Source organism: Eupeodes corollae, chromosome 3, assembly GCF_945859685.1.
Source record: "Eupeodes corollae chromosome 3, idEupCoro1.1, whole genome shotgun sequence".
NCBI lineage: Eukaryota > Metazoa > Arthropoda > Insecta > Diptera > Syrphidae > Eupeodes > Eupeodes corollae.
Genome location: NC_079149.1, coordinates 56,078,234 through 56,101,177, shown reverse-complemented (window position 1 = coordinate 56,101,177; position 22,944 = coordinate 56,078,234). Strand labels below are relative to the sequence as shown.

Genomic DNA, 22,944 nt, shown 5'->3' with positions numbered 1-22,944 from the left:
ACGTAAAATAAGACCAAGGTAGAAGGTTTAAATAAAACAAAAAAACGTTATAAGTCCATCAAAAGTTTCTTATTCTTTTTCCAATATGACAAGGAACTCTTTTAAAGAAAACTTCAAATAAAATATTTTACTAATTAAATAAATCACAGAGTTATGAAGTTCAGCTTTCAGTTGAATCAAAAAAAAAAACATGATCAGCTGACATTTTGACATACGCTGACTTGACTTGATAGTAATTGTGATTTTTCTTGACTAAGTTTCCAGTCCAAAACTAATTCGGTTCGAGTTGTCCCGTCTCAAATTATTCGAAATTATTTTAGGAACCTTAACTTAGGAATCTTTTGAGTTTGTCTCGTATTTTTGTGTTTATGTTTTTCAGAAAAAATTCTATGGAATCACATATTTTAGGAAAGGAGGAGATATTTCTGTGACATTAAATAAAAAAATAAAAACCTCTTGTTCTATCAGACAAAAGGCAATACCTGAATCCCCTTTTACCACACAAAAATATGGAATAATAATAATGGAATAAGCAGTCCTGTTTTCACAATACTAAAAAGTATTTCAAGAGTATTCCAAGAATCTCAATACCTATTGGCACTTAGGACAGGACTAAAGTTATAATCCAGTTATCGCACTAAACCATTGTAATTTAATTCATATTGGTCGCATCACGTAGAGTTTTGAGAGTACAAGTTTGAAATAAATTTAACAATTTGTTAAGAGTACTCATTTAAAATCAATTCGTTCGTAGATTTTTTTAACGGCCTTAGGTACTGGAACACTAAAACTTATTTTGAAATTTCAAAAAAATGTTTTTGGTTTTAAGATGTCAATGCTTTATTTCGGTTTTTTTGTATTGTTTAAAGTAAGAATAGCTTAAAATATATAGATCTTTATAAATACCTTACAAACTAATGATTTACATATATTACAAACTTTAAAAAATGTGCTAGCATAATACAATTTATGCAGGCGTTTCAGCATTAGTTGCTTGTGAAGATGCATCACTAGCTTTTGGTTCTTCTGTATCGCCACATACACAACATGGACATTTCTCCTTAAGAGCAATACGATATTTGGGATGGCTTTAAAGAGAACATGGTAAACAAATATTAAATATTAAAAACAAAAATCAATATTATTTTCTACCTTATGCCATAAACTATAGGATTATATGAGGATCCTGATTTGGCAAATACTGCCCCCCAAATAGTTAAAGTTGGTGTTAGAGCCTGAGATCCGAAGAATCCCATCCAATTAAGTATGCCGTATGGTGTCCACGCGAAGAACCACAATGAAATATTGACCAAAGCAATTTTAGCTAATTTAGCTTCGGCACTCTTGTCTGTGTCCTCTTGAGAGCGCAATGATTTGACATTCATCTTTTTGGCTTGTTCTCGCATTGCTTGTTCGTGAGCTGCAACAGCCTTTAAATAGGAAAGAAAATAAATAAAATTCGAATTCAATTTCATCGCAATGAAACTGTAAAATGTGTATTGCCTTTATCAAATTAAGGCTTCTTTCTTTAGCCCACTTTTCATGTCTTTTAAAGTCTTGTCACTTTATTATTAATAGAAATTATTTCGAATTAAGAAAACACCAATAATTTGCACTGTTATTATTCAAAGCTTTTATATATATAGAAACTAAAAAAATTTGAATATGTTAACTACTACTTACCGCAATAATAAACCAGTAGGAATAGCAAATGACAAACAGAGGAAGGAGGTACACGAAAATAGTATAAAATATCAGATAGCTTTTTGGATTCCAGTCCTGTTCGAGATAATCTAAGCCGCATGAAGTTAGATTTCCCTCAGGAACATATCTTTTAAAAACAACACAACAACACATTAATATTTTTAACTTCCCATAGGAAGTTATTGTAATGGGTCCGATTTGTCAAATCGAAAATTTTGACATTTCTCGACGTTTCAAGGTCCCTAGAGTCGAAATAAAAGATTTTTAGAAAGATGTCTGTGCGTGCGTGTGTACGTACGTTTGTACGTCCGTACGTCCGTACGTCCGTACGTCCGTACGTCCGTACGTCCGTACGTTCGCGACGTTTTTTTCGTCGTCCATAGCTCAAGAACCGGAAGAGATATCGACTTCAAATAAATTTTGTTATACAGATAATAAGGCAGAAAGATGCAGAAAGGGCTCTCAAGAAAATTGCGTGGGTGGTTTTTTTACCATAGCAGTTTGAAAAAAAGGTAAAAATTTTGGTTAACCCTAAATATCTTACGAACCAAAAACGCTAGAGACTTGAATTAAATTTTATATAATATATTGTAACGTGATACAAAACAGGTATATTTTTTGAAAAAAATCAATATAGCGGTTTTTTTTATAAATCAAAAAAACTAAAAAAAAAAATTTGTAACCCCCAAAATTGTAAGACTGAAATATGATTTCATCTCTAAAACAGTTTTGTGCAACGACGAATAATGTTTTTGACATCTTATAAAATTTTGAGAAAAATCTAATTGACAGTTTTTTTTACAAAAAATAAAAACCTAGAAAAAAATTTATAAAAGTTGGTAAAAATTGATTTTCAACTCAAATATCTTTTCAAAACTTTGAGATATTTTTTTTAATTTACTTTTATCTTTCAAAACATCTTATTGTCAACATTCAATTTAAGTTTGAAAAAAATCGATTTGACAGTTTTTGTACAAAAAATTAAAAACCGAAAAAAAAAATTAACAAAAGTTCGTAAAAAATGATTTTCGACTCAAATTTCTTTTAAAAGCTTTGAAATAATAGGTTTTAACAAATTTTTTCTTATAAAAAATATTGTTTTCAACATTAGGACAAATTTTGAGAAAAATCTAATTGACAGTTTTTTTTACAAAAAATAAAAACCTAGAAAAAAATTTATAAAAGTTGGTAAAAATTGATTTTCAACTCAAATATCTTTTCAAAAATTTGAGATATTGGCTTTAATTTACTTTTATCTTTCAAAACATCTTGTTGTCAACATTCAGTTAAAGTTTGAAAAAAATCGATTTGACAGTTTTTGTACAAAAAATTAAAAACCGAAAAAAAATTAACAAAAGTTCGTAAAAATTGATTTTCGACTCAAATATCTCTTCAAAAATTTTAAATATTGGCTTCAAGCTAATTCTATCTTATAGGAAATATTGTTTTCAACATTTGGTAAAATTTTTAAAAAATTCGAATAGACAGTTTTTTTTACAAAAAATAAAACTCTAAAAAATAACAATACCTACTAAAACTTGGTAAAAATTTACTTTCGGCGCAAATAGCTTTTCAAAAATTAAAAAAATTTTCTTCAAACTTATTTTATTTCACGAAAATTATTGTTTTCAATATTCAGTAATTTGTATATAAAAATCCAACAGTTCGTTTTTTCATTAAAAAAAATCTACAAAAAATAGTACGCAAATTTGGTAAAAATTGGTACGAGTACATATAGACAAACTTTGAAGCAAGACAAATCGACAGACGGGATGGGAAGTTATCAGTGTGGGTCGCATCCCAGCCTCTTTTTAAATTTCACTTTGATTCCAATTTTCACCTGTTCCAACCCATCATTGGTGCAATCGTCCAGAAAGTTGCCATTGTCCAAATCATAACAATTTTTATCACAGCTAGTTTTATTGTCATTGGACGTCCAGAAACACCTTTGACAATTACTTCATATCGGTCCAAAGCTATCATGCTCATAGACCAAATTGAATTGGCACCAAAAACGGAACCCAGCATAGCGTACATATCGCACATGAAGGGCCCTAGTACCCATGTTTCGAAAAATAGGTTTATTGCCATCATTGGGCAATTTGAAGCCATCATACAAAAGTCAGAAAACGCCAAGTTTAGCACCAATAAGTTGGCTGGTGTTCGTAGTGCTTTTGTTGTTGAAAATATATAAACAACCAATCCGTTTCCCACGAAAGATAGACAACCCATGATTCCTAAGAATGTGCCCAGGAGTTTCGTCATAAGGGGGTCTACTGGTGGAAATTTATTCCAATACGGATGGATAAGGTGCGCCATGTCGGGTGTTACCTGAAATTAAAAAAACATATTGTATAACTTTGTGTCGGAATAAAATATCCTTAATCAGCTTCAACTTGCCTTGTCGGTAACAGAGCCGTTTTGAAGGGCTGCAAAGTGTGGCCCCATGTAATGCAAACTGTCAAAAAACAATTTAAAATTGAATGTTTATTTCTCGAGTCCTTTCTGGAAAAAAACTTACCTCTCCATTTAGCAGGATTTTATATGTTTTTTTTTGTTTTGCTTCGGAGTTTTGAAGATTGCTCTTCAATTTGCGTCCACTTTTTTGACAATTAGAGTGCCTCTTGACTGTTCGACGAGGTGCTGATGATTTGAATGACACTCCGATACAAATTGCTTCTTATAGTCTACAGTGTTCGTAATTGAATTACGGGCTTATAAATATTGTTTTCCCCTTTTCTTTTGACAACCGTTTTATTTTGTTAGCATATTACATACATATTATGACAAAATTAAATAACTTGCAATCACATACTCGTATATTTTCATTTTGCTGTCATCCATTTGACTGATAAAAAACACTTGCAACCATCACCACCAAGTGCTTGCATTGGAAGGGCTTATACAAAAATTCAATGCCTAAACAGCTACCCCTTTAAGAAACATATTGATATTATATTCGAAGCAATCAAAACATTAATAGTCTGAGATTCATAGCTGTACTGAAATACTTGTTATATCTTCATTCATAAATATGTACCTACTTAAAAAAATATTAAATCTGATTGTGGTTCCATATTTAAGCTACAAAAGTTTCTGAAGGCTATAAGTTTATAGCAAAGTAAATACTTTACAGAAATTTAATTCGATTTAAGTACTCAAAAGAGACAGCAAAGCTCATATATGTACATATAAACAATTAACATTTATTTTATTAAAAGTCCAAAACTTTTGCAATTTGGATTGGTAAAAAACACATTTTCTAATGAAGACATTATTCCATGGCCTGGTCCTTGAAATTAGAATTTAATTATTATTGGCTGATTATATTGCTCCTTCAGAAAGCTAAAACTTTAACAAAATTTAGAACTGCAATAGATTAATATTCTTTAACCTTATTATAGCATGAACGTTCCAAAACTATGTATTTACATCTACCCCACAGCAAACTCCAGCTTAAAGGATGAATCAACTTTACCTGGTGCCTGGTGTATATTTGCTCATGATTTCTAAACTGCCATGTATATAAAATGATCTTAAAAGAATAATATTTAAGGGTGACGTCTGAAAACTTTTTTGGGGAAGTTTTTAAGGAAAATACTCGAAAAAATATTTTGAAGTATTTTGGACATAATAATGTACATATATTTTCAGCCATGTTTTAAGATTTGAATACCTAATTTTCATTTTGATGTCGAGAGTTATATATTTTTCGTTGAGTTATGATGTCGACAATTGTGAAAAATATCCTTTTGAGAAAAACGCGTTAAAAGTTTCAATCATCGATTTTTGCTAAAAAAAATGAATGCAGGCATACAAATTGCTAATCTGCTGTGCCTGGTCCATATAATTCTTCTTCTTCCAAAAATATATGTTGGGAGGCTAATGCTTGTCTCCGGACAAGCGTGACTTTTCTCCGCTTTGAACTGCAATAGGGCCGACAACCACGCCCATTACTTCCATAATCTTTAAATACTATAAAATAATATATAAATACTATAATAAAATATTGAAATTGCTAGGAGCACAATCGATTTTGCTGGTTTTACAAGTTTTTTGAAAGTATAAGCTATCAAATAAGCCAACAAACATCTATTTCTTGAGAAGCCCACATCCCCTTCAAACTTTATACTTATACGAACTCGAAATTATCACTCTTGAAATGTGAAAGATAGGTTTTTATGCCGTCTTACGATAATAGCGTATCGATCTTTTGCTGAAAATAAAACATATTCAAAAATGAAAAACTAAAATTTTACTGATAGCAAAACCCGCCCCTTAGCAAACAATTATTGATGAAATCAACTGCAAAAACGAGGTGAGAAGCTCCTGATTAATTAATACCTCCAATTTAATGGAGTAAATTTACTGATTGTTATAAACACTCATCAGTTAAGCATTTTCTGATTCCTCTTTTTTCAAGATCTAAAGATCTTGCTCATTTTTGCACAGATATGTTGATTTTTTTATAAAATTAAGCCTTTGAAAAAGCATGCTTACTTTAAATTTTAACTGCATAAACCTCAATTTTACCTTAATTTGTGTCTTTTAAAAGAAACAGAAATTGTATATTGATAACTTGATTCAATAACTAAAATTAATTACATCTGCAAAATTTCAACTGATAAGTCCAACCTATAACTATAACTATCCACATGACCTAGACTTTTTTTGTTTTTAGGGGTTAGTATGAGTGCATACATATCGTAGCTTGGGACAAATTTTATACATGCATTTCTCAAATTAAAGTACAAATTTTGTAATTGATTTAGGATAGTATTTTATATACAAGATTCTTCGATTCTTTTTCCTTGAATGTGTGATGAGGATGTGAAATAATAATGAAAAGGTTTCTCAAATAAAAGGTTCATTTGGAGTAGCTTTGTCTCTGAGTTTTTGTCACTTTTGATGCTGTAATCTTTTACCATTTGTCAAGTATAAACACCCCATCATTAAAAATGTTACAATACTTGCTCAAACAATGCGTTTAAATTATTAAAAACACAATTCGCAAAACTAAAATACTTTAAGGTCGCCATGAAAAAAGTTGAATAAAATTAGCCTTTCGTGACAAGTTGTTTGTGAAACCGAGCAAAGACAACTGTATCCCGTAGTGTTGACGAAAATACCATATATTTTTTTATAATTTAATTGTCAATTAATTCTATGTTAAAAAGGAGCTGCATAAATATGCAGCCATTTGAGCTCAATTTTGAAAGTTTTTGTATGAATAACATGTCTTACCATACCAGTACTGTAAGCTTCGGAATTTAATGGTATAACATGAAAACAATGCTTAAAAGTTTCAATCTTCGAAGCAGTAGCCGAGAGCGCACTTTTATATGGATCGCAGGTATGGAGATGTAAAAAGTACACTTCACTTTGTAAAAAGAATATCTCATTTGCCAAAAAATACGCCAAACTACGTTATAATACTGAAAATGAGTCTTTCTCCTTTGTTTATAAAAGCATTGAAGTTGCAAGTGGACTAACGTTTTTAAAATGAATGATTCACGGGTAGTGAGAAAAGTGGTCATAAAAGCCATACAATGGTAGAAACTTCATATCTTCTTATACACATCTTATACATACATATCGACCATTTTTTCCTAAGAAATTTTGGGTAACTTACCAGTGGCAAAACGCGTTAGTTTGTACTCAAGTTTTTCATCAGTGAAAAAATGCTTCTATCATCTTTAAATTTTTTTCACTAAACAGGTAAACCAAATTTCCTATGAAAACAAGCTTTAACCTTTAATATCTCTGTGAGTACTTTAGTTTCTTGGTTCTCGTGAGTAATCAAACATTTTTACTTAAGGACAACAAAGCTACTTACTCATTTGAATAAATCATTTTTAAATAAAAACTGCTATGGTAAAAAAAAACACCCACGCAATTTTGTTGAGAGCCCTTTCTGCATCTTTCTGCCTTATTATCTGTATAACAAAATTTATTTGAAGTTGATATCTCTTCTGGTTCTTGAGCTATGGAGGACGAAAAAACGTCGCGAACGTACGGACGTACGTACGTACAAACGTACGTACACACGCACGCACAGACATCTTTCTAAAAATCTTTTATTTTGACTCTAAGGACCTTGAAACGTCGAGAAATATCAAAATTTTTAATTTGACAAATCGGACCCATTACAATAACTTCCTATGGGAAGTTAAAAAAAAAAAATTAAAATTTTCAAATTTAACCGCCATGTACCAATTAGGACTACTGAACCGATTGAGCCACCAATCAAAAAACATGTATTGAAATATCGATTTATGCTATACTTTAATTCAAAGATTGAAGTAGGGAGTGAAATCAAATCCAAATTTTTATTTCAGTCCGCTTGACCAAAAGATTCAAATAAAAATTGGCCTAAGTAAAATTCCCTTAGTTCTATGTAAAAGTCTTAAACAAATTTGCCCTTTTACTAGTCCTCAGGTAAAATTACCTTAGTTAAAATCTTTAACATAAATTGCTATTGGGAGCTATGATAGAAAAATAACATCTATACAAAGAGTTTTTTTCTAGGCGTTTAATTTAATTTTTAACAGTGACCTTTTCGGGGGTTTGTTTTTCACACACCGTAGCCGAGCAAGACAATAATCATATGCTAATGTCTCTGTCAGGCAAGTCTTGAGTGAAATTGGATTATTTTCAAACTGCTAAAATAAAATAAAATAATCACAACACATTATATTTATATTTATATACATATTATGTACTTGGCATTTACACATTTTGAGGAAAGTCAATAAATTTGCAAAACATTTAGCCTCTTCCTCATGGTGAGCCTATTTCACTTTCTTCCTGAGGAAATGATTATAATTCAAAAGTAATAACCACAACATTTTGAGCTGAATAATATACTAAATAATGTACATATTAACTAAAATCAAGTATTCAATATTTGTGATCAATCGCAAACGTCAAAAGAGCCTCCTTAGTTTAAGAAAAATGTTAAATTTTAGTTTTTGTTATTGAATGGAAAAAATTGAAATATTTTTGTATTGAAATAATAACCAACAGGAATTCAATATCAAAAAATCATAGAAATAAAACCTCTTAATATGTTGTTGTGTTAGGCTTATGAATAGCCCAAGTTTTCGATTAACACTGAGGGACACCTTTTAAAAACAATGTTTTAAATATTTAACTGATTTTACATAACTAAATGTAGTAATTATATCGTTTACCAGTGACTCTATTTAAAAAAAAACTCAAAAATAAAGCTTTTTAAAAATTTGCTAAAAAATTAACAACTTAGACGGTATTATTACTGTATTGCGATTAAATTTCGGCAAAACAAAAAATGGTCAATATTTCCTGCGTAGAATCAGATCTGTATCTATCTAATAAAGCTCATTCCATTTTGCAATTATAGTGGGGCAAAGCTTTAATGATTGAGTAAAATATTAAAGACATTTTTAGAAATTTACTAAGCTTAAAAAATAATTTAGCTAATTTTAAACGATTTTAACATTCTACTTTTTATTAACATTGTGTTGAAGTTAAAATCACTGAATAGCTTATTAAACTTTTAGCAATTTGCTTAATCCATATATCACATTATGTCATTATCCTAAAAAATATGTCTGTCCATTTTTGCTTCAAAGAGTTGATTTGTGTATTTTGTCTTGAGCTAAACTTATTTTGTTTTAAATTTATAAAATATTTTCAGAAGACAATCATTCCGAAACATTTGAATGTGAGATGAGTAAACAACAGTGCTATTTTATGTCCCGAGAAAATACCATCAAAAAGCTGTTGGATGAAGAATTTTGATCTGCGAGTGGGTATATGTTTGACAAGCTAATAGTACCGTTATTGGTAAAAAACTTAAACACTTAAGACTGAATTACAAATCATAGGCTTACTTTTAACCGGAATTAAAAGTACTTGTATCGCCTTTGTACAGGGTTGTCCATTTTGCGGTTTCAAAAGAAAATGTAAATAAAACACATATAAACTATTGTTCTTCATGATATTTCTTTTTTATTATTAAGTTTGAACGTTTACATTATGTGTAAAACAATACATCATCGATTCATTTGATTTAATTATCTCAGCCATAACTTGACGAAAGTTGGTTTTTAAGTGCTCAAGAGTTAAAGGCTTATCTGCATAAACACGGTCTTTCGCTTAGCCCCACAGTGGTGTCAAATCGCATAATCTTGTTGGCCAGTTGATATCGCCACAACTAAAAATTAAGCGAGCAGGAAATGTCTCCCGCAATAAAGCCATATTCGCGGAAGTTGGGTGGCATGTGGCACCGTCTTGTTGAAATCACATTATCGTTTTCAAAGGAGTAAGGTCCAATCACACCTCCGGACCAAACAGCGCACCAAACAGTGACTTTTTGTGGATGTAATCGCCTCTCTTCAGTTACTTGAGAATTCTCAAATCCCAATTATTACAACTTTATTTATTAACACACCTACCGAGTGAGAAATGTGCTTCGTCGCTGAAGAAAATTTTGTTTTTCAAAATCGCTCCAACGCCTGTTGTTCGAGCACCCAATCGACGTATCTCGACGTTGTGGATAGTCAGCTTCAAATGAAAAATACGCATAATGTGCCGTAGGACAATCTTAATTCCTGAGAACGACGAGGAATCGGGTGTTTGACAACACACGATTTTACACAGGCCTTACAATATCTGTAACCAACCTAGTCTCTTCAAATGTCTTCACAATTTTGCCGATTGCTTGCGAAGTTGGACGAGTATGAAAACCATAATCTCCTCTCAAAGCACAATATGGGGCTGTAGAAAAACCACCATTTTGTAGTAAGTTTTAACAATTTGTATGCGTTTTGCGTTCATTTTCGTAAATGCCAGACTTTCAACTGAAAAATAAAAAAATTGGTTCGCCGTAGCCTAAAAGTACCACCCCATAAAGTCCAACGATGATGGTTGTATATACAAACGAATCACTAAATTTGTTTGCATCTAAATATACTTTAGGTAGTACCCGTAGCGTGATGGTTAGTGTGTTGGACTGTTTTTTTTTTATATTAAACAACTGAACCTTTTAATGTAAAAAGACCCTAGACTCTGTGTGATTTTTTTGACATCGTCCTTCAAAGAATAGTGCAGAGTCCCACGTTAAAACTAGCGACACTATCTTTCTATTTCTTTGGGCGCACGCAAGTGGAAAGTAACCTCATCTAACTTAAAGTGCGCAACTGGAGACATCTAGCTAGGACCCGAGCTCAATTAAGAAGTTTGTTGGATGAGGCCCAGTTCACATTATTTCTTTCATTCATTTAATCTACAAGCAATATTACAGCTAACAGATATAAGCACTCCAAGAGCAAATTAAAAAGTGAATAAATATAATACTTCAGTTTTAAATTTATTACGATTAAGATTAAAAAAGTTAATATTTGAAGCCACTTCATTGAAATATATAATAGATCTTGATAAAGTTTCATTACTACCATAATTTGTCATGTGAATTCTTTGGAATAAAAAGAATCTAGCTCTCATAGACCTAGCGGGAACATAGATTGGTACCAAGGTAAGAAGAGGTGGACATTTAATATGGTAGCATAGTAAGTCTCTAATAAGCATTACACTATGAATTTTTCTTCTTGATTGTAACGACTTTATTCCAAGTAATTGGCATCTATATTTTCTTAAATATATATTTTGTAAATCGTTTTTGAATCTTTTCAATCCGATCAGAATGAACTATATAAATAGGACTCCAAATAACATCAGCATATTCCAAAATTGATCTGACGAGAGATATATACAGAGATAATAACACGAAAGGGTCTTTAAAGTCTTTTCCATTTCGTTTTATGAAACCGACTAGCCAGTTGGCCTTGGGAACCAAATGATCGAAATGACCTTTAAAAGAAAGTTGGGAATCAAGAATAACTCCTAAGTCTTTAATACTTGAAACCCTATCTAAACCCACAGATTCAATTGCATAGTTGAATAAAAAAAATATGAGATTTTCTGGAAAAAGAAATCGTGTTACACTTTTTGATATTCAATTTAAGGCTATTGATGTGACACCAATTTGATAAAGAATCAATGTCAGATTGCAAAAGTTGACAATCGTCCAAACTCGAAATTTTTGAAAATATTTTCAGATCGTCCGCATATAAGAGTAATAAGCATTCACGATAATTAAAGACCGAGACAATATCGTTAATGAACATTATGAAAAGAAGCGGACCTAGGTGGCTACCTTCCGGGACACCTGATGTACACTGAATTTCATTAGAGTATGTATCTCCAATCTTAACTTGTTGTGTTCTACAAGATAAATATGACGATAACCAACAAAGAAAGTGAGAATGAAAACCAAAAATCTCAAGTTTTTCTAGAAGTATTTGGTGGTTCACAGAATCAAAGGCTTTACTAAAATCAGTGTATACTGCGTCCACTTGAAATGTTTGTTCCATAGCATTAGTGACATACGAAGTGAAATAAGTTAAATTGGTAACAGATGATCGACCGGATACAAAACCATGCTGTACTTCTGATAAATATTCACTTGTAAGAAAATCAAGCTTTATTTTCACCATGCTTTCAAACAATTTGGGAATTGCAGAGAGTTTACAAATACCCCTATAATTTTCTACATCATTTTTAGAACCGGATTTTTAAATAGGTAAGTGCGAATGAAACCTATCAAAAATGTAAAAACTTTAGATTTAGAAAGGAACATTTCTTAACTCTTGGAGTAAATTTTAAAAATATTTTCTTTTTTCTTAACTCTAGCAGAAATAAGAACCGAAATCTAATCACGACAACGTGAAAAAACAATTTGAATAACACATTCAATACATATGGTACTAGTATTTTAAAAAGCGGTGGTTTCGTCTAATATATTCTGAAAAACTTTCTTATTTTGATATTTTATTATTAATTAGTTTAATCATTGTGTTCTATAAACTTGAAAAAACGTATGGACATTCACTGAGCGTTGAATTACGGAAAGGGGTGTTCGAATGCCTTGATGATTTCATCTCTGAAATCCGAACAACAGCAGAGTCTATTTATGAGGTAAGCCACCTTGTTGTACAGGCTAGAACTTTGCTTTTAGCAAAAATTGATGATTTGAAACTAACTCTTTCAAAATTTACTAGTGTTTATGATGAGTCGTCAAAATCAGAACTTCTTCCAGAGATACCAAGTCATTTGAGACTGATAGCCCCTAAAGTGACAACATCTAATTGGTTATCATTAGACTTTTTGGAAAATTCATCTCTGAACGGGACTGCGTCATGTGAAAGGAGTTTAAGTAAGTAACATTAATTATAAAATCCTTGCGGGCAACAAAGACGGAAAATGACGCAACAATCTGGGAATAAAGTGGAAACATGAGGTGACCCAACGAACTCATTTGGTTGACGCTATCAAAGCATTTCTTGCTTTGAAAGCTAGGAAAAAGAAGTTTTAAATTTCTATTATTATGTGTATTTTATATCAATAAAAATAAATTTGAAATATTGGAATTTCATTTATTTTACTGTTTTTTACTCTGGTCCCGTGTGACACCCATGCTTGCGACACCAGTGTTTACAGATACAGTCCTAATGTTAAAGCTCAAATCGGAGCTTATTTAGTTGTCTACAAATTAAAACTTGAATGATTTTTCTTTAAAATCAAATCATCTAAAAACTCACTGGAAATCTAGACGCGAGGTCTCATGCATGAAGTGAATTTGTATAAGTTTATGAAAATAAATACAAAGCAAAACTTTTCTTTCAGGATCACAGGAAATTTTAAGGAGTTATAGAAAGCATCTAAGAACCTTTATGTTTTAATTTAATTTAGCTCCTTAAAAATATGTTTGAGTTCTTCTTAGACTGCATTTTTATAAACACTTTAAGTACATAATGTGTTTTGAATAGTTTGAAACTTTGAACACAAATAATATTTTATGATTTTAGAATGAGGTTATTTTTGACAAATAACTTACCAATTTACTTTTGTGTATTCTTCCGCTTTATTAATTTTCGTTCGTAGTTTCTTTTCTGAGAATTGGAAAGGAGAATGATCCGTGGAATCAATTTCAAAATGTATTTTAGACACTTAAAAGAGATTAAAATAAATTTCAATTTAAAAGATCGGTAATAATTTTCACTTCACGTAAGTTCAAAAATTAATTAATTAAAACTGCAATAAATAAAACCTTTTATTAAACAACTGCAAGTCTTATTAATGCGAAAAATAATAATGGAAATGGAAGTACCTAGCCTATCTACATTATAAAACGGATATTCAAAGGTAGCGATGATGGCGACAATCCTATCATATAACCACTCCTTACTACTTTCTTTCAAATCATCCATGGGCTTAAGAAGTGAATGCGGCCTTCTTAGCTTAACCAACCATCAAAGGGATTTGAAGCGGCTGTGAAGCCCTTTGAATGCATCGTTGATGGTAATGCGATAGAATAAGCAAGCATTTGTATTAAAGATAATCAAACACAATTTTTGATGACATGAGTATTATGTATTATCAAACAAAAAGTATAGTCGATCCCGGTTTAAGGCACCCGATATCATTTATAGCACAATAATTACTTATTTACTAATTATTGCTTTTATTGAAAGTTAGGTATTTAATAGGGTGCTACTGTAAGCTGGGAAAATAAAAAAGTGTTGCATCAAACTAAAGGCATAATTAAGTTAATAAATAAAGAATTACCAGCAGCTAAAAAAAGCACTGAAGTAGAATATATAATGCATAAATAAGTCATCCTTAATTCAAACGAAAAACTACAATTCGAAGAGGAAGATATGGATATTTTCAAAAGCAGAGTATTTCAAATTTAGAATAGAAGAAACAAAAACAAAAAACAGACAAATTCTTGTCCTTAGACACAGGATGCAATCCTTAATTGGACCGCAATATCTGCCCCTAAATAACGGTTCGGTTGTTGACAAAGTAAGTTTTCAGCTGAGTTTTCTATATGAACAAGCTGCCAGGATACCGTGTAAATCCTTTATATAATAATCTAGAATTGTTCAAAGAAATGTTTCAATAACTCAATGACAGGTAACTCCGGACATGTTGCACCTGATTCACCCTTATTGGCATCGATTCCCTCCTATGGAACCTGTAATGACGAAAATTCTTGGTACTTTCCTGGGAATGGCTGGGATATTATCTTTCTTTGGCAATGGCATGGTAGTTTATATATTTTCAACAACTAAAGCTCTCAGGACACCAGCCAATTTGCTGGTCCTTAATTTGGCGTTTTCGGATTTTTCAATGATGACAACAAGCTGTCCAATGATAACAATAAATTTGTTTCACGAAACATGGGTATTGGGCCCGTTGGTTTGTGACATTTATGGTATGTTGGGATCGATTTTTGGATGTGTATCGATCTGGACAATGTGCATGATAGCGGTGGATCGATATGAAGTAATAGTGAAGGGTGTTACTGGACGCCCAATGACAGTGAAACTAGCAATAGTCAAAATCATACTTATTTGGGTTTTTTCAGCATTTTGGACTGTTGCTCCTATGTTTGGATGGAGTAGGTACGTATACGTAACATGAATACAATTTAGAAAATTTTACATTTTTCCAATTCTAGATACATTCCAGAGGGAAATCTAACCTCGTGTGGAGTTGACTATCTCACTCAAGATTGGAACCCCAAGAGCTACCTCATAGCCTATACAATTTTTTGTTATATCCTTCCGCTCTTCCTCATATGCTATTCTTACTGGTTTATAATTGCTGTAAGGTTTGATTTTTTTTCTTTCAAAATATTTAAAACTTTTACTTATATGCATACCTTATATAAAGGCTGTATCAGCTCACGAAAAGGCAATGCGTGAACAAGCCAAGAAAATGAATGTCAAATCATTGCGGTCTTCAGAAGATGCCAATAAAAGTACCGAGGGGAAAATAGCTAAAGTAGCCTTAGTTTCTATTTCACTTTGGTTTTTGGCTTGGACCCCTTATGGAATATTGAATTTTATGGGATTTTTCGAATCCGATGCTCTCACACCTACAATTTCAATTTGGGGTGCAGCATTTGCAAAAGCTGGATCATCCTATAATCCGGTTGTTTATGGAATAAGGTAGAACTTTTGTTTGCTATTCCAAAAGTTTGCTATTAAATTAAGTTAATATGTTTTGTTTTTGTTTTTTAAAAGCCACCCAAAATACCGTTCGGCACTGAAAGAGCGATTTTCTTTTCTAGTTTGTGGTAAAACGGAGGAGCCGATACGAAGTGAACTTTCTTCAGTGGGTACTATCAAAGAACATGAAGAAACTGCTACATAAGAATATTTTAAAATAATCAAAACAACGCATCAATCTTACTTTAAATAAAAACAAAAATCTAGCATTGACAATCTTAAAATGTTGCCTTTTTGACTTCCTAAAATTCGCTGTGGGTTTAAAAATGTTTGCATTTTTGCTATGAAAAGCAATATATAACATTGTGAACAATATTTTCAAGCAATAATTTTGTAATATGCGGAAAATGGATACATTTTTGGTTTGATGTCATTTACAGAAACCGACTCAACCATTGCATAGCCTTGGGTTTTCTAATTAGATGTTTCATTTTGGTTTTTAAAAAATCGATAAGCAGGCTCAGACGACAAAATGGACTGAAAGTAAGGCTAGCTTCTAGTATCCGATTGGCCTGGCCAGCTGCCACAATTGATTTTATTGGAAAGTTGACTGGAAACTATGTATGTACATATATTAAAAAAGAGGCTGGGATAGTGGGATGCGGCCCACACTGATAGCTTTCCATCCCGTCTGTCGATTTGTCTTGCTTAAAAGTTTGTCTATATGTACTCGTAACAATTTTTATCAAATTTGGGTACTATTTTTTGTAGATTTTATTTTTTATGAAAAAAACGGACTTTTATATTTTTATATAAAAATTACTGAATATCGAAAACAATATTTTCCGTGAAATAAAATAAGTTTGAAGGCAATATTTTTAATTTTTGAAAAGCTATTTGAGTCGAAAATCAATTTTTACCAACTTTTGTTAAATTTTTTTTAGGTTTTTAAATTTTTGTACAAAAACTGTCAATTCGATTTTCAAAATTTTACTGAGTGTTAACACCAATATTTTTTGAAAGATAAAAGTAGTTTAAAGCCAATATCTACAATTTTTGAAAAGATATTTTACTCGAAAATCAATTTTTACCAACTTTTATTAATTTTTTTTTTTTTAGGTTTTTATTTTTTGCAAGAAAACTATCAATTCGATTTTTCTCAACATTTTTAGAATGCTTAAAACAGTATTTTTTATAAGATAACATAAGTTTGAAGCCTAAATTTGAAGTTTTTGAAAAGATATTTGAATCGATATTCAATTTTTACCAACTTTGAGTAATGTTTTTTTTAGATTTTTATTTTTTATAAGAAAAACTGTCAATTTTACTCAAAATTTTATCAGATGTCAAAAACATTATTCTTCGTTGCACAAAATTGTTTTGGAGATGAAATCATATTTTAGTCGTAAAATTTTGGAGGTGACAAATTTTTTTGTTTATGTTTTTTTAATTATAAAAAAAAACGTTAAATGGATTTTTTTTTAAATCTACTTCTTTGATATCACGTTGCAAAATTATATATTATACAAAATTTAATTCAAGTTTCTAGCGTTTTTGGTTCGTAAGATATTTAGGGTTAACCAAAATGTTCACCTTTTTTTTAAACTTCTATGGTAAAAAGAACAACCACGCAATTTTCTTGAGAGCCCTTTTTGCATATTTCTGCCTTATTATCTGTATAACAAAATTTATTTGAAGTCGATATCTCTTCTGGTTTTTGAGTTATGGAGGACGAAAAAAACGTCGCGAACGTACGGACGTACGAACGTAGGTACACACGCACGCACAGACATCTTTCTAAAAATTTTTTGTTTCGACTCTAGGGACCTTGAAACGTCGAGAAATGTTAAAATTTTCAATTTGACAAATCGCACCCATTACAATAACTTCCTATGGGAAGTTAAAAAAATCTACCTTACTATCAAGTTATGTCTGCTTATGTTAAAGTGTTAGGTGATCATATTTTTAGTACAACTGAAAGCTGAACTTCTTAACTCTGTGATTTTGTTCATAATTCCTCAATTTTATTTAAAGTTTAGTGTAAAACGGTTCCTTATTATATTAAAAGAAATAAAGACTTCTCGTTACAATACAAAACACAACTTATTTTTAACTCGCACCTTATAAAAGGAGTATTTTTTTTTGTTGAAAATATTGTTGTTTGTTAGTACAGTAAATTTCCAAGTTTAGAATTAATGACATCTTGGTTTTAGTTTGCGTTCAAACTTTAAGAAATGCATTTGAGATTAAAAGTCGTTGTGTTGTCTGAACCTGCCCAAGATCAGCCAAATCGCTGCACGGTACTGTTGCATGTATCCTTTTCCTATTTTTATTTTCGGAAAAGCTGTAGGTACTTTTTATGCACTTTTTATCGGAAACACTGATACTACATGCTGTTGACGAGCTTTTCAATCAATTGGTTTAATATCAATTGGTTTCCTTTCATGACAAAAATAAGCATTCAGCTCTCGTTCCCATAAGGTAAAGGAAAGAAATAAAAATATATACAGAAAGCATAAGAAAAGTGATAATAATAATTAATCCATTTCAAATATACTCAATTCCTCCAAAACAAAGATATTTAACACCATAAAATACGGAGTGAAACCACTAACAGAGAAGCAAACTATTGAAAAAATAAAGATTGGAACATCTGAAAGTTAAAACCAATATTGTGCAGTTATTATGAATTTAAAATTAAAAGATCAGTTTCTATGTTAAGCAATACTTTCAAGGAACACAAATTAAATCCTTATTCCTAAATACACCATTGTCTCTCTCAACCATGTTAAAGGAAGTAAATGGTGTGATTTTCAAGAAGAAATAAAAGGTATGTAGTTTAGTATTATAACCAAGAATTCAGCTTCATTATAAAGATCATCATGTTCTAAAAAAAATGTCATGCAAACGGGCGCCGCGACTGGCGTTAAAGCTTAGATTCCCAATTTTGGACCACTTTTTGCAACAATTAAGGCCCTCAATAATAACGCGCCGAATAATTCTCTTCTAATGCGTCAACTCGGGCTTACCTGCGTAGAAAAGCAATTTCAAACAACCAACCCCACAAAAAATAGCTCAGCACTGTTAAATCTCACGGTCTTGGAGGCCACGCCATACATAAGCCGTCGTAGACGAGAGATAATGCGCCCATAAAGTTTTCTTCAATTAGCTGATTGAATTGATGCGTCGTCGTACGAACCGAACTTTTAGTAATAATCCAAAATACTGAATGTTTGTCAATTAAATCGACATTTTTTTTAAGATGCATATTGCAATTTCAATAGTTTTTATTTTAGCTAAATTACACAAAAGTAAAATTCAAGTGATAGCTTTTTAATAACATCAAGTCAAATTTTGTGTTTTTTTAAAAGGAAGACATATTTTCTTTGCATACTCTCTTTACCGATTTTTCTTCTGTGTTTAACACTTGGTCCATTCTGGAAATATAAAGAATATCAATAATGTTTGTAAAGGATACTAAAAACATTTTCCAAAAACTCACTTTGTCCTTCCCCACACATGTTGGCAGCGTTCATGCTACAGGGATTTGGGAAGATCTTTTTGACAGATCCACGCTTAGCACAAACAGGATCTTCAACATCGGGACAGTAGATTTGACACAAACGTGGTCCCTTCGACTTGGATGGTGCTGCAGCACTTAGTTGAACAACAACTAAGATCAGAGCGAATACCAGATAAATGAATTTCATTTTGTAATAATGTTTTGTGATAATCGCAGTTAAGAGTGCGGTTTATATACCTGAAATTCTTAGGTCCGATTAGCATTTGAATTAATAGAAACGGCCTCAAGTGGTTAATTGTTTTTGAAAACAAATATTGGTTTAGTTCGTCTGTGTTTGGTCTGGCTATGAAACACTAGAAAATTGTGTGCATGAGTAAAGATAAGAATATAAAAAGCTGTTACAATTTAAATAAATTAATTTAAAAAAAAAATGTCAATTGCATTGTTTTAAACACTAGATAATTGATCAATCATTAGATATTATTGAGGGAGCCTTTTTAAATATGCATTATGCACTTGGTATACAAAAATGTCAATGGTTCTTATATTGTTTTTTATAGAATGGGAATATTAATGAGAAAGTACTTACATATGTACATGTCTCTTGTATATTTTGAATTTTAATAAAACAAGGATTTAGAAGCAAATAATTATACATTCAATAGTGTGTTAAAAGATAAGTGTCATATTGACGTTAAATGTGAATGAAGGTTGCTTCCACAATATTTAAAAATGTCATTATTTTCTATTATTCTTGGTAGGCTCCAATTTCAAAAATCATAACTATTTAATAGAAAAACATAAACGACCATAACATTTCCTCCGTACGTTCGGGATACCTTTTTTGTCTACCATATCTCAAGGTTAACAGATAATAAAATCAAAAGATGCAAAAAAGACTTTCAAAAATATTGAAATTTTATAAGTGATATTCAAATGGTAGACATATGCATTCAAGGGGCCACAAGCGTCCACAGGTTTTTCTCAAAACCCACCTCTGTCTATCAGCTCCTACTCTCACCTCCCCGTGGTGAACATTAGGTGCTTAGTACCTCAACTGGAGATTGGGTTTCAACCACAGTGGAAATTTGTTGGGCGCAGCAAACGAGCAAGGGGGGAGAGGTGTTTCCAATAAGGCACCTCTCCTTATCCAGATGTCAGAGGAGGAATTCCAGAGATGGAATCAACAGTGGCGTCTACAGTTCCAGTAAGGTTGAACTACTTTGTGAACACCTTATAGAGCTTCTACGACTTATTCGGGGCCAAGGCCTATAAGGAGTGGATTCTCCGGCTTCCCTTCCTTCAAGTTATACTAAGGATCTGGTTGGGGGTTGTGCCGTGTCGGAGTGACTTCCTAACCACGTAAAAATACATTACACACTACTCAGCACATAAATGCACAAAGTAGAAAACAGCACCTTGAGCGACTAGACTATGTAAGGTGATAACAAAACAAGACATTAATACAAGACAGAAGGACAGAAGAGAAAAAACAACAGACAGAGAGAACACATGACAACAGCACGCGGTAGGTTTAGAGACGGTCCCACATCTATCTACTAACCACGCTCACTGATGCTTGATTTCGGTGATCGATGGAAACCGAAGCTTTTTTAATGACTAGGCCGTTGCCCCCACGTAAAAATATCCTAGTTGCAAAGCACCAACAAGCCTCAGTTTTTGTTAACATCGATTTTTGTTAAAATCGTACTTGAACGAATAGTGTAGAGCTCTCACGTCAACACTAGAGGCATTAGGCAGGTTGAGGTGACACAAAGGAGGCAAGTTTCTAGCATCTGATTGGCCAGCTGCCAAAAAATTACTTTACAATTAAGGCAACTTTGTTGGAAAGTTGACTGGAAAGTTAGGTACCAGTTATAGCTATCAATGGTTTTATTGAAAACAAAGATAGGAATTTTTTGGCAGGTCGTTTATAGCTATCATTAAAAATTTCTGTCATTGAAAATAAATTCCTGATTGAAATCAACCGAAAAACTTTTACTGACTCAAATCTGTGATTGCAATTGTGTGAAATTGGACCACAAATGACTGGAACGATTCGTTTCACTTTTGAACATAAAAGTATCAGCTGTTCAGGAAAATGCATTTTCGTCCGGAAAATAGAAAAATAAATTATTAGAGAAAAACAAATGCGCAATTACACTTTTTTTCCTCAAAAATTTATTTGTGTGATTTCCGATCGATCAGTATATAATTTTCATTCCTAATCAAAGGGAAACCCCATCAAATATTGATTCAAAAATTTTTCCGGAGCGATTTTAATGATACTTACAACTGGCGCCTTAGTCAAGAAAAATCTACCTAACTATCAAGTTAAGTCTACTGATGTTAAAATGACAGGTGATCATGTTTTTTCATTCAACTTATTTTTTTATTTTTTGCACAACTTCATTTAATCCTTTCTGTAAAATTGTTTCTTGTCAATATATAAATCGTCATGGAGTTTTAGCTTGCCTGAGGAGTGTTTTGTAGACAATGGGCACAAAGCTAGTGGCTAGACGTAGTCAGATTCAGGCAACATAAGAGACTTCATTTGCAGTCAACTTCATTCTTTGAACTTAAATTTTGACCAAGGCAACTAGTTAGTTTTCCAAGTATCATGAATTTCAAATTCAGAACTTTACTTCACAAAACTCTACATTAAGTTCATAGTACATGACCTACCAAACACATTATTGTCTACAAAACACTTCCCAGACAAGCTACAAGTCCATTACGATTTGTCTTTTGTATTATACAGAAATATTACTTATTTCTTTTTTAAATTTTAAATATTACAGAAAACATTAAATGGAATTGTGCCGAAAAAAATAAATTATAGAGTAGTAAAGTTCAGGTTTCACTTGAATGAAAACAAAATGTTCAGTAGTCATTTTGACATAAGTTGACTTGACTGCATAGTAAAGGAGATTTTTCTTGACTTACCTTCCAGACAACTTTCCAATAAAGTTGCCTTAATTGGAAGCCATTTTTTAGGCAGTTGGCCAATCAGATGCTAGAAACTTGCCTTTCTTTTAAGTCCCTTTGAATAATGGGACTTTTGTGAGTATTGAGACAGAGGCGTCAAAAATGGGTTTAACGGTTAATGAGGGCAAAACAAAGTACATGATGTCGTCAAGAAAGGACTTACAAAACCAACGTCTCGGTCAAAACGTCACCATCGGCAGACGTAACTTTTAGTTAGTCAAGGACTTCGTCTACCTAGGCTCCGCTAATAACGCAGAAAACACACCAGCGCTGAGATCAAACGCAGAATAACTCTTGCTAACCGCTGTTTTTTTGGGTTAATAAAGCAATTGAGTGGCAAAGTCCTCTCTGGAAGAACCAAAGTGTCGCTATATAAGACCCTTATCATCCCCGTCCTGCTATACGGTGCAGAAGCATGGACTATGACAAAAAGGGATGAAAGCACCTTGGGTCATTTCGAGAGAAAAGTTCTTCGTGTGGTCTACGGTCCCGTATGCATAGAAGGGGAGTGGAGGAGATGATGGAACGACCATCTGTACGGGCTGTGCAGCGACGCAGATTTAGCCAGAAAGATAAAAGTCCAACTTTTTAAGATGGCTGGGTCACGTAGAGCTCATGGAAACCAAAAATGGAGACATATAGCTAGGGACCGAGCTAGATGGAGAAGCT

General features: G+C 32.1%; 3 protein-coding genes across 4 annotated transcripts; 1 reads left to right on the top strand and 2 right to left on the bottom strand.

Annotated features, from left to right (window-relative positions):
* Nucleotides 1-815: 815 nt before the first annotated feature.
* On the bottom strand, nt 816-4,377 carry LOC129949255 (opsin Rh1-like). The gene is made up of 6 exons (XM_056060591.1): nt 4,226-4,377; nt 4,105-4,162; nt 3,545-4,035; nt 1,684-1,831; nt 1,153-1,430; nt 816-1,088 (listed from the first exon to the last, which is right to left on the bottom strand). The coding sequence occupies exons 1-6, from the start codon at nt 4,231-4,233 to the stop codon at nt 968-970; spliced, it is 1,104 nt and encodes a 367-aa protein (XP_055916566.1). The 5' UTR covers nt 4,234-4,377; the 3' UTR covers nt 816-967.
* A 10,048-nt stretch (nt 4,378-14,425) lies between these two features.
* Nucleotides 14,426-16,048, top strand: LOC129951300 (opsin Rh1-like). 2 transcript variants are annotated; one of them, XM_056063390.1, is made up of 5 exons: nt 14,426-14,613; nt 14,725-15,215; nt 15,272-15,419; nt 15,487-15,764; nt 15,887-16,048. In XM_056063390.1, exons 1-5 carry the CDS (start codon nt 14,554-14,556, stop codon nt 15,894-15,896), a joined length of 987 nt encoding a protein of 328 aa, XP_055919365.1. In that variant the 5' UTR covers nt 14,426-14,553; the 3' UTR covers nt 15,897-16,048. The 2 variants fall into 2 exon arrangements, with proteins under 2 accessions (XP_055919365.1, XP_055919364.1); XM_056063389.1 differs by having other exon boundaries at nt 15,840-16,048.
* A 2,981-nt stretch (nt 16,049-19,029) lies between these two features.
* LOC129952363 (U-Kazal-Dg21.2-like) lies at nt 19,030-19,502 on the bottom strand. Its single transcript, XM_056064912.1, has 2 exons — nt 19,267-19,502; nt 19,030-19,201 (listed from the first exon to the last, which is right to left on the bottom strand). Exons 1-2 carry the CDS (start codon nt 19,472-19,474, stop codon nt 19,185-19,187), a joined length of 225 nt encoding a protein of 74 aa, XP_055920887.1. The 5' UTR covers nt 19,475-19,502; the 3' UTR covers nt 19,030-19,184.
* Between the last annotated feature and the right edge of the window lie 3,442 nt (nt 19,503-22,944).

What these genes read in the sequence shown, in the direction of transcription:
- LOC129952363 (XM_056064912.1), bottom strand. Translation starts at nt 19,474, where the DNA reads ATGAAATTCATTTATCTGGTATTCGCTCTGATCTTAGTTGTTGTTCAA.
- LOC129949255 (XM_056060591.1), bottom strand. An exon ending in ACGGCTCTGTTACCGACAAG is followed by an intron (nt 4,036 to 4,104) that starts GCAAGTTGAAGC and finishes TTTTAATTTCAG; the next exon opens with GTAACACCCGACATGGCGCA. An exon ending in CCTATAGTTTATGGCATAAG is followed by an intron (nt 1,089 to 1,152) that starts GTAGAAAATAAT and finishes TTCTCTTTAAAG; the next exon opens with CCATCCCAAATATCGTATTG.
- LOC129951300 (XM_056063389.1), top strand. Translation starts at nt 14,554, where the DNA reads ATGCAATCCTTAATTGGACCGCAATATCTGCCCCTAAATAACGGTTCG. An exon ending in ACGGTTCGGTTGTTGACAAA is followed by an intron (nt 14,614 to 14,724) that starts GTAAGTTTTCAG and finishes ACTCAATGACAG; the next exon opens with GTAACTCCGGACATGTTGCA. An exon ending in CCTATGTTTGGATGGAGTAG is followed by an intron (nt 15,216 to 15,271) that starts GTACGTATACGT and finishes TTCCAATTCTAG; the next exon opens with ATACATTCCAGAGGGAAATC.